The sequence below is a fragment of the Labeo rohita genome, chromosome 13, assembly GCF_022985175.1.
Source record: "Labeo rohita strain BAU-BD-2019 chromosome 13, IGBB_LRoh.1.0, whole genome shotgun sequence".
In the NCBI taxonomy this organism is placed as follows: Eukaryota; Metazoa; Chordata; class Actinopteri; order Cypriniformes; family Cyprinidae; genus Labeo; species Labeo rohita.
The window spans coordinates 6225918-6237985 of NC_066881.1; the positions used below are offsets into that span (position 1 = coordinate 6225918).

General features: G+C 36.7%; 1 protein-coding gene across 5 annotated transcripts in view; it reads left to right on the top strand.

Moving 5' to 3' along the window:
* The window catches only part of tjap1 (tight junction associated protein 1 (peripheral)), a 129476-nt gene that overhangs the window by 95087 nt on the left and 22321 nt on the right, over positions 1–12068 (top strand). For all 5 annotated transcript variants that reach the window (XM_051125550.1, XM_051125553.1, XM_051125554.1 and 2 more), the window contains one exon: positions 7334–7400. In XM_051125550.1, the coding sequence (XP_050981507.1) occupies positions 7334–7400 (67 nt within the window). The remainder of the gene's footprint in view (positions 1–7333; positions 7401–12068) is intronic.

Here is a 12068-nt window from a genome sequence, read left to right on the forward strand (position 1 = left end):
TGGAATATGTGAACTGATATTGCACAATAAGACAAGGAACATTTAATCTTTAAGGTAAAATTTAGTTCGATATTTGAATGTGATTTGTCTGTTCAGACAAATAGACTTGGTCTGCATTATTGGGAACGCCAATGAAAATGTCATATCCGTTTGTTAAAAACTATTCAATTAATGTGCATAGACCTTGTTAGGCGCTTGATCTTTACTCTTTATAATGATTACGATTGATTTTTGCTTGGTGCAGTGCGAAATGTTGCTGTGTGGCATTCTGCACCTCTAATACAGTGCCTTGCGAAAGTATTCATACCCCTTCATATTTTTTTTTTTGTGTTCACGTTTTGTTGCTCCCTTATGTTAAACTGCTTTAAATTACTTTTTCCCCCATCTTTCTACACTCCATACATTGTAATGACAAAGCCAAAACAAAATGATCACAGAATTTATATACATAAAATAATAAAAATGGACATAAGTACATTCCATAAGTATTCATACCCTTAACTCATTACTTATACCTATAAAGCCTCAAGTCTTTTTGGGTATGATGCAGCAAGTTTTGTACATCAGCATTTGGGAATTATCTGCCATTCATCTCCTTACCTCTCAAGCTGTCAGCTTGGACTGGGGCAAACACACATTTTCAGGTTTCTCCAAACAATTTTATTTGGGTTCAAGCCCAGTCTCTGGCTGGGCCTCTCAAGGACATTTACAGAGTTGTCTATAACCAATCTTTCTGTGTGTTTAGGCTCATTGTCCTGTTGGAAGGTGAACCTTCTGCCCAGTCTGAGGTTCTGAATGCTGTGTACTGTGTTTTCATTAAGGCTATCGAAATATTTTGGAGCAGTGAGCTTGTTTTTTCTGTTCTGACAAGACCCTCAGTCCCTGCTACTGAAAAAAGCCCCACATCATGAGGCTGCTACCAGCACACTTTAGTTTTGAAATGGTACTCTGCAGGTGATTAGCAGTGCCTGGTTTCTTGCATACATGATGCATGGAATTGAGGTTCATTACACCAGAGAATCTTGTTTTTCACAGTCTGAGGTGATTTGTTGCAAATTCCATGTGTGTTTTAATGTGTCCTCACTGAGGAGACGATTGAGTTTGGCCACACCACCATAAAGCCCAGATCGGTGGAGTGTTGCAGTGATGTTTGTCCAACTGTAAATTTCTCTCGTCTGCACATATGATCATGGAGCTCAACTAGAGTGAACATCATCTTATTGGTCACCACTCCAATCAAAGCCCTTCTCCATGAATTGCTCAGTTTGGCCAGGAGGCCAGCTCTAGGAAGATTCCTGGTTGCTTCAAACTTCTTCCATTAAGGGTTACGGACACTACATGCTTCTGTGAACCTTCAATGCTGCAGAATTTTTTTTTCCAAACACTTCTCCAGATGTGTGGCTTGATGCAATCCTGTCCCCGAGCTCTACAAGCAGGGTTTTTTTTAACCTCAGGGCTAGGTTTTTGCTCTGATATGCATTTTCAGCTGTTAGACCTTTTATTAAAGGTGTCATCGGATACTAAGTTCACTTTTACATGTTGTTTGAACATTAATGTGTGTTGGCAGTGTATGTACAAATCTACCCTGTAATGGTAAAAATCCATGCAGTGGTTTTTAATTAATCTGTAAAAATAATATCCCCTTTTTCAAATCGAGCCATTTTCAGATGCCTGTCGTTGTTGCGTCACGCCCACGGCTAAACGTGGCTAAATGCGGCTAAAGTAAACAGGCTCGTCACTCCACAGAGAGAAGAGAGGGGCGGGGGCGAACAGAGCTCATTTACACTTAAAGCAGCCTAGACCAGAACAGGATGATTTTTGCAGAGCTGATTTTGGCAAGGTAAAAAGGGTGTCGTTTTACACTACCATTGAGAATTTTTAACCAAAGTATATTATAGAGTTTTCATTAAGACCCTAAAGAATCATATCAACTTGTGGAAAATGGGCATCGATGACCCCTTTAAGAGATGTGCCTTTCCAAATCATACCCATTCAATTGAATTTGACACAGGTTAACTCCACTTGAAGTGTAGTAACATCTACAAGCAATATGAATGATCCAGAGCTAAATTTCAACATGTTTCAGATGGAATCATTTAAGTTTTTTTATTTTTAATAATTTTAACAAAGATTTTGAAGTTTGATCTTGTTTTGAGGGGGAAAAAACAGTCATTTAAAGCAGTTTAACATTAGGCTGCAACATAACAAAACATGAAAGGGGTATGATTACTTTTGCAAGGCATTGTACGTTAAAAAACTCTTCCAAAATGCAGTTTAAATGCAGCTTCAAACGATCCCAGATGAGGCTGTAAACGATCCCAGCTGAGGAAGAAGGGTCTCATCTAACGAAACAATCAGATATTTTCATAAAAATAATACAATTTATATACTTTTCAATGTAAAACGCTCATCTTGTCTTACTCTGCCTGGACTGTTTTTTACCAGTTCATGACAGTTAGGGTATGTCGAAAAACTCCCATCTCATGTTCTCACTCAACTTCAAAATCTTTCTGTATTGCTGTTTTGCCTTTTTTGTTAAGGGTGTTTGATCTTTGCATGTTCATTTTGCAAAGACTGGATCAGTACTTCTGCACTGATGTACGATAATTTTGAAATGATTTTTGAAGTTGAGGGAGAAAATAAGGTCAGGGTTTTTCGACACTCTAACTGTCTTGAAACAGAATACACAGAGTTCAGGCAGATTAAGACAAGATGAGCGTTTGAGATTAAAAAGTATTTAAACTATATTTTTTAAAATGAAAATAACCGATCGTTTCACTAGATAGGATCCTTCTTCCTCGGCTGGGATTGTTTACAACCGCATTTGGGATCGTTTATAGCCGCATTTAAACTGCTTTTTGGAAGTTCAAAATCGGGGCACCATATCAGTCCATTATATGGAGAAAAATGCTGAAATGTTTTCCTCAAAAAAACATAATTTCTTTACGACTGAAGAAAGAAAGACATAAACATCTTGGCCGACAAGGGGGTGAGTACATTATCTTAATTTTAGATAATGTTCTGGAAGTGGGCTTCTCCTTTAAACCTCAGTTTTCTGGTGATTGTCTCTTTTATGCAGCATTTTGCCTTTCAAGTTGGACAAAAAAAAAATGCCTTGTCACTGTAAACGTCATTTCACACTTTGTTCTGAAAAAGTGTTAGAAGTTCAACTTTAGATCAGGCGATCTGACTGCAGATTCTGATGATTTAATCGCGGGCTCATAACGGCCTGATGTGCCCCTGACGCTCTGAGTGCAGCACTTTGTGATTGAGTCGGTGTGTAATTTGGCTGCAATCATGCCACTTTATCTCCAATCAGGATGCATCTCTGGCTTATATGCTTTCAGACGGCAGAGAGATTGAATTACCCAGCATTCCTTCCATCAAAAAAGTGTGGTGCTCACATTTGCTGCTCCATTTCCCCGCCCGCCACATCCTAAACCTGCATGCCAGCTCTCCGCAGATAATAGCCTAATTGGATTGTAATTGGTTGGTGATTTTGCAGCGTAGGCGTTTGAATGGCATCTCTGATCTGACGCCGTAACATTGTCACATGCGCTGTGGCGATTTGCACCAGGTGTTGATGGCTCTGGAAACCTTTGAATGAGAGGTATTGTTGTAGATGTTTGTTTGTTTACTTAATTACCTGTTTATCCGTTTGCTTCTGAGGCTGTTCAGTTGGACCTTCCTCCTCCTCTGTGATTCAGAGTGATCATCAAGCAGAAGTAATTATTGCATTCCATCAGCACCGGCCGTCCGCAGCTATGAACCGCTGCTAGAGTTTATGACTGCGCTCGGCGCAAATCACCTCCGCTTGCTAAAATGAATTGATTAAATTCTAATTGTTATGAAGCCAGACAGTGAAACTCCCTTATGATCTGCAGTGCAGCGAAACGGTATTGATCCACGAGAGGGAAAGAGTGATTGAGATGGAAACCGAAAGGCAGAAGTTGGAGATAATGCGGCATGCAGGCCAGATGGTCTTTGTAAGCACAAATTCTGTGTTCGAATCGATGATTCCTTCTAAAAGTTTTATGAACGGAAGCCTTCGCGCCTCTCATTTCGTGAATTCAGCGTTGATTCAATGAAGATTTAAAATCATAAGGTATCTGCATCACTTCATGTAGTCCACGCCTCATTCCTTAGATGTGTTTTTTGGTCTTTAATACTTCTTAACCTCTGCAAGAGTGCTGTGTAAATTATTAATATTAAATTAATATTAAACATACTAAGTACTATCTAAATTATTAAAGTAATAGTTCCAATCCCATATGGCTTTCTTTTGTCCTTTAAGCACAAAAGGTATGTTTTGGAGGATATCCTGGCTTCTCTTTTCCATATGAAAAACGTTTGGTCTGTCAAGCACCAAAATGGCAAAAATGGCTACATAAAGGTATCATTATACGTGCTCACTTCAGTTATACGGAAATGGCTTGGTTAACCCTTGAAAAAAGCATGTTTTGAAATTGCGACCGTTTTAGTCTCATATGCTTCCGGAATTTAATTTGCGAGACCTCAAAATATATTTGGGAGCATTTGTTAGAGTGCAAGTAATTGTTGTGGTGCGGCTTGTTTTTTTAATTTCATTACTGCACAGTACATGACTGCTGTGAGCTGACACATCCTACATTAGCTTACATAACCATTTAAACTTCATCTTTACATTTTTAACTTTAATGCAGATTTTAGATGAGGGGTGCTCAACCCTGGTCCTGGAGATCGACTTTCCTGCAGAGTTCAGCTCCAACCTTGACCAAATACACCTGGACCAGCTAATTAGGATCTCAAGGAGCGCTTGCTAATTACAGGCAGGTGTGTTTGATTAGGGTTGGAACTAAACTCTGCAGGAAAGTCGATCTCAAGGAACAGGGTTGATCACCCCTGTTTTAGATATTAGCCGTCAATCACTCACATTGCGCTCTGTTGGAACTCTGAACCGGCCGGTTTTTGCTCCAAACGTTTTCTTTCAACCAATCTCTGTTTCAGATTTGCACTGCATTGCAATTAGGGTTGTGCGATTATGAACATTTTTGATTCTTGACGATTTAAATATCCCTACGATCTGCTGTTATTGAAGAAATAAAGTAGGCCTATCGTGCTACAGCGCACATTCAGTTGCAGTTCTGGCGCCTCCATCTCACATGACATACTTTCATATCAAATGTTTACTCAGCAGCAGAATTCCTCTCACTAAATACTGCACTTATTTGCAATTTCGCAAGTACATTATATAAATAAATAAATAAATAAATAAATAAAAAGCCTGTCAAACAGTGCCTGATTACTGGAGTAAGTTATCTTTCATGTGTGGTTTGGCCCAGGTGTTTATTGTAGCATAATTTTACAAAGCTGAAGTCTGTCAGACCACAGAAATGATAATTAATTTAAATCAGAAACGGCTCAGCATCTTTGTGTGGATTAAGTTTAAATGCAGTGGTTGCCTCTAATTTAAATGGCTACAGAGAGTTTGACGTGTTAAGTGTTTAACTTTTTCAATAAGCACTTATCTTTTCATGCAAAATCCATGCAATTAAAAAAACATACTTTTTTCACTTATTTCAGTTAATGTCATAAAACTAGCGAGCTAAGCCAGTAGTAGTACTGACAATGACACGAAAAGAGGATCAGATGAACCAAATCAATTTGAGTCATTTACGCTGGATCTGCTCAGATTGATTCAAACTCGCAATTTCAATCATTAATTTTAAGTGATTCACTAGCAAAAGCCAGATTAAATTTAAAGAGCCATTCATTTTCGAATTTCGACATCACTTGAAGTGATTTTAAAAAGGATGTAGTGATGGGTGAAATAGAGATTTTTAGAAATTCTATCAGTTAAACCAATGCTTCACAAATTATTTTGAAGCGCTCCAATCGGATTACGTATCATATCGCAAATCATTTGTTTCAGATCGGGACTTCAAATCGCGTATCGTTTGATATAGATCAGAACTTTGCATATTGGAATCATTTGATTTAGAACTTTGTATCACAAATCATTTGATCTAGATCGAAACGGGTGTGTGAATCATTTCACAAATTAAATGATTCAAGTCAAATGATTCACGATACGCAATTTAAAGTCCTGATCTAAGTGAATTGGGGGCATGGACCACATATCATTTGATTTAGATTGGAACTTTGGAGCGCAGATCGCAAATCATTTGATTCAGATCTGGACTTTAGTGCGGGTTCGCAGATTATTCAAATTGTGTATCGCGAATCATTTGATATAGATTGGAACTTTGCAAATTGTGAATCATTTGATTCAGATTGGAACTTTGTGTATCGTGAATCATATGGCGAATCATTTGTTTCAGATAAGGATTTCGGAATCTTCTTATCTGATTTTTTTTCCTTAAACAGTAGAAACATCAAACAATTAAGGCAGTACATTTATTAAATCAAAACAAAGAAAAAAGAAAGTATACACAAACACAAATCCCTTGAAATTAGTCATGGGTTTGCTATAGTAAAAGTGTACTTTGTAATACTTTAGTAGTAATACTTTGCATGTGCTTCACTTTATTTTTGCCATTTTGTTTTATTTTTATTTACATGTTTTTTTTTTTTTTTTTTTTTTTTTTTTTTTTTTAGAAGATATTGTTTGATAAGTGAGATCTGTTTGATTGAGGTCCTTGAAAGTTCTGGAATTTCATGTACAGTATCTGTACCAACCCTGTTTTTTTTTGATAAAAATAAATGCAGCCTTGGTGAGCGTAACAGTATATTATTGCAATTAGATAAATTTGTGATGTAAAACAAACAAGATGTACTTTTTGCCATTCATTCTATGACAGATAGTCTACCTTATATAGCCTTGAAGTACTGAAATTTTATTTGCATTATTTTTCCTCCAAAACAAAATCTGCCAGTTTTTTTTGTTCAAAGACTTGCACAGAGGATAAGCTTAATGGCTTTCTGTGATGAAAATGTCTTTAAGTGCCTCTCCTTTTCCTCTTCTGGCTTATTCTGTAATCTGCGTTGGCGTTGTGACCGCTTGAGGATTTGATGACTTTAACATCAGACGCACTCTCTAAAAACTCTGTTTGAAATATAAGGTCTTATTATTGCAATAACTAGTGAATATTTCTTCAACTGCCGTACCGCCGCCTTCAGCTGAGACGAGCTCTAGTGAGCTTCAGAGAGCTGACAAGATGCAGTAGCGTTTTCCAGCATAGCAGAGAAGTCCTGTAATGTTTCCTGCGTCGTTTGATGTCAATGACCATATGTCCATCTCAATCCCACATCGCACCAGGATGTATGATATAACATCTGGATATAGCTTTATACCCTGACAGTGACATACATTTGTTTTGTTTTCCCCCCGCAGACTGCAGAACAGCTACACGGCGTCTCAGAGAGCTAATCAAGACCTGGAGGAGAAACTTCACGCCTTGGTAACCTTTACACTTCACTTCACTTTCCTTTCTAAAGTCCTTTATCTTAAACACTGATGACTTTAATTGCCGTTTAATTATTCTGTGTGCTCTAACGACGCCACTCTGTCAGTTCGTCACAAGTATTATGAACTGTAATTGAGGAACCGTTTGCTTTGCTTCATTCTCCTGGGAGTAACAAACAAGTAACAGTATTCCTCATGCCGCTCATGCATGCTGGAAGTTAATTTTCCACTGGGAAATTTGATGTTGGAAGACAAGCAACGGTGATTGTGTTGCTTCAGTTCGCTCTTGAGATAAAAATGCCATTGTTCTTGCATTGTTTTAAACTCTTGCAATTCTGCTACAAGCCAACTGTGAGTTTTGTTTACTCGCCAAGTGTAAAGCCAAATTTGACTCACTTTTGGCTCCTTCTGGATGTTCATTTTGGACCCTGTCACCATAGATGAGCTGTGATGGGCAAATAATCATGCCATAGACTATCATAGTCGCTTTCCATTGCTCTCATCTCACTGCAGTGCAAAACACTGTGTTAGTGCAGTCTTGTTGTCATGATTTTCCTATAAATTTCAGCTGTTGTCAATCTTGTGACATAACTTTACTGAGAACTTTTACAATTAATGTAAAGTTCACCCAAAAATGAAAATTGTGTCATTAATTACTCACCCTCATTTCGTTCCAAAGCCGTAGGACCTTCGTTTATCTTTTGTACACAAATTAAGATATTTTTGATGAAATCCAAAAGCTTTCTGATCCTGCATAGACAGCAACGCAACTGACACGTTCAAGGTAGTAAAGGTAGTAAGGACATTGTTAAAATAGTCTCTGTGACATCAAAATATCTTAATTTGTGTTCTGCACGACATGAGGGTGAGTAATTAGACAGAAGTGTATTGTCAATGCTGCATTTTTTTTTCAAGGATTATTGAAAAAAAAAAAAAAAAAAAAAAAAAAAGAGAGAAATCATCATTTACTAACCCTTTTTTAATTCCAAACCTGACTACTGTGGAAGACAAAATGGAAAAGTAAATTTTTAATAATGGTCAGCTGATATAGATTACACAATTTAAAGTAACAGCAAAATTAAAGTTAACTTTTTCTTTTTTTTTTTTTGTATGGAATGTTTCATTTTTAAATAAATAAATTTATCCATGCCAATCAGTTGGCATAATTGGCATCATTTTTTCAATAAGCACATATCTTCACGCAATTAAAACAATTTTTTTTTCACTTATTTCATAAAACTAGCGAGCTAAGCCAGTAGAAGTACTGACAATGATGCGAAAAGAGGAACAGATGAACCAAATCAGTTTGAGTCATTTACACTGGATCCGCTCCGTTTGATTCAAACTCATGAGTTCGGTCATTCATTTTAAGCGATTCATTAGCAAAAGCCAGATTAAACTAAAAGAGCCATTTATTTTAAAATGTTTACATCACTTATAATGATTTTAAAAAGCATGTAGTGATGGGTGAAATGGAGCTTTTTGAAACTCTGAATCAGTTAAATCAATGCATAAAATGATTCACTGTTTCGAAGCATTTCAGTCGGATCGGGCATCGCTAATCATGTTTCAAATTGCGACTTCAAATCATGTATCATTTTTTATAGATTGGGACTTCGGAGGCGGTTTGAATTATTTAGATTAGATTGGAACTTCGCGTATCGTAAATAATTTGTTTCAGATTTGGGACTTTGTGTATCGTGAATCAATTGATTTAGATCAAAATTGTTTCGTCAATCATCTCGCGAATTGAATGATTCAAATCAAATAAATCTCAATTCGCAATTTGAAATCAAATGATTTGTGATACGCAAAGTTCCGATCTAAGTCAAATGATTCGCGATACGCGATTTGAAGTCCCGATGTGAGTCAAATGTTTTGGAAATCATTATTCAGTTCAGGACTTCGGAGCAGGTTTACGATTCATTTAAATCAGATCAGGACTTCTGAGCCGGTTCACGAATCATTTGATTTAGATCAGAACTTCACGTATCGTGAATCGTTTTATTCACATCGGGACTTCACATATCGTGAGTCATTTGATTTAGATCAAAACAGGTTTGTAAATCATTTTGCGAATTGAATGATTCAAATCAAATGATTCTCAATGCACTATACAAAGTCCTGATTTAAATCAAATGATTTGCGATTCGTGAAGTTCTGATCTAAGTCAAATGATTTTCAATACACAATTTGAAGTCCCGATCTGTGTCAAATAGATCGGAACTTCACATATTGTGAACCGTTAGATTCAGATTGGGACTTTGCGTATTGTGAGTCATTGGATTAAGATCAAAACAAGTTTGTGAATCATTTTACAAATAGAGTAATTCAAAACAAATGATTCTCAATGCGCAATTTGAAGTAAATGATTTCTGACACGAAAAGTTCTCATCTGAGTCAAATGATTTGCGATACACGATTTCAAGTCCCGGTGTGAGTCAAATGATTCCCAAATCATTATTCAGATCGGGACTTTGAAGTGTGGATCACAAATTATTTGATTTAGATTGGAACTTTGGAGCAGATTTGTGAATCTTTTGCTTTAGATCAGAATTTTGAGCATGGTTCATGAATAATTTGATTCAGATCAGAATGGGTTTATGAATCATTTTGCGAATTGAATGACTCAAATAAAATGATTCAAATCAAATGATTCCAGATTTATCTATTTAGCCTTTTTTATTTTAAAGAGAAGACATTGTGTAATATGTGAGATCTCTTTTTGAAGTCCTTGAAAATCAAAAAAGTAATTCTTGAAAAGTCCTTAAAAGAAATTTGGTTTTACAGTATCTGTACGAACCAGTGCGTTATCTTTAATAGCTCTGTCTCTTACCGTCTCTTACCAAATATGGCAGATATTTTTTACCAAATGTTATTAGCCTTGGTGATATGTCCAACCACTAACTTATGACCTTATGAAAAATGTACTAATCTTTTCAATGCATTAGACATGAGGTAGAATTTGAATAAATGCTTTCAAGCTTCACAAAGGACTCAGAAAACTATTGTATAGCTTCAAAAATTTTGAAGTTTTGGAGCCCTGCATTAACATAAATTTGAAAAGAGTGACCAGGATTTTCATCAAAAATTCAGCTTTAATGTTGGGCAGAAAAGAAAGTCATGCAAGTTTAAAATGACATGAGGGTTAGAAAATGATGAGAATTTACATTTTTGGGTGAACTATCCCTTTAAGTGGATCAAAGATTTTCAAGCATTGACGTTAAATAGTATTAATTTTTCATGACACGGGCTATAAAACATTTCTGCAGGAAAAGACCCATGATACTTCAGTATTGTCGTGCCGTCATTCATTCGCCACTCTAGTACTGTTTAAAATTCACTCACAAGAAATCAAAGCAGATTCAGTTCCCTTTTAAAATGATTGATTTGCCATTGATGTTTTCTCCTTTAAAAAAAAACCAAAAGGCCAAATGCAGAGTGCCCCAAATGACCACTCTGGTTGTGGTCAAAATTGTCACGGTTAAGGCTGTGCTGATAGATCAGTCAGGCGTCTTGGTAACAGACAGAACTCCGCATGCTTTGCATGCTTTTTTCATAAAAGCTTTGTTTGGATGAAAATTTTCTGTGCTTTAGCACGCAAAACAAAGACAAAGTAATTGTCTGAGAACAATCGAGAGGGAAAAAAACGAACAACATCAAAAGCTACAGATTGAATAAATGTACAAATTTGTCCCTAAGCCTCTTTTTCTTCACTGAGTATAAATCAATTCCCACTGGATCTGCTAATACATCATCATAACTGTCACAGACTGCAGTCGTCCTCCAACAATGTTATTCAATTAGGACAAATGCGATTTAAAGATTATTTGAATGTGATTGTGCATCACAGAAACTGTGCATCCTGTGTTCACTGTGATGCATTCATTAAAATATCTTAGAAAACTGCTGTTGGTTGTTGTAATAAATTGTTAAAGAATCCCATGTTTTATTAAAGCTAATATGAATCTAAATTTTCCCCCGACTCGGCCTTTTTCCAGTTTCACTCAAATGAAAATTTAATCAAACATGCATCTATAATAAGTTATTTTAGGAATCTTTTATCACTCTTAGGTGGTCTGCAAATTATCTCTAGAGTAATTTGGCAAGACTGGGAAACTTCAGAAAGAGCCGCTCGCTCTTAATCGCGCCTGATGACTCCATGCGTGTATAAGGACAGCGTTAGCTTTTGGTGATTTATGTTCATTTTCAATTAAATCCCAGCGGTGCTTTAGTTCTGCATGGTGAAATCTCATATCCATGACCTCTGCATAAAGCTTTGCCAATCACAGGTGAAACAGGTGGCATTCTGCTCAGTAATCTCTCGTCGTGGACACGGGGATTATCCCGGCCGACCTGTTCCACATCGTGAAGGGCCCATCATTTCTTAGCGTAGGTGCTTTCAGGACACACACAGATCACACAGAGTGCTGGTTTAGCAAAATCCCCTCTCCAGATACAAGCAGCAAGCAGCAAGAATGTGAAAATCTGTAGATTTACAAAAGCATTTCAGAAAGAGCATTATAAAACAATCTTTTTGTGGTTGGTTAAAACAATAGTATCAACAATTGACTGAAAATAGAGAGAGAATTTTCTCTGTGATTGAACATTTGTTTGAATTTAGGTGCACAATTTGTTTTTGTTCTTTTGCAAGCTTTGCTGC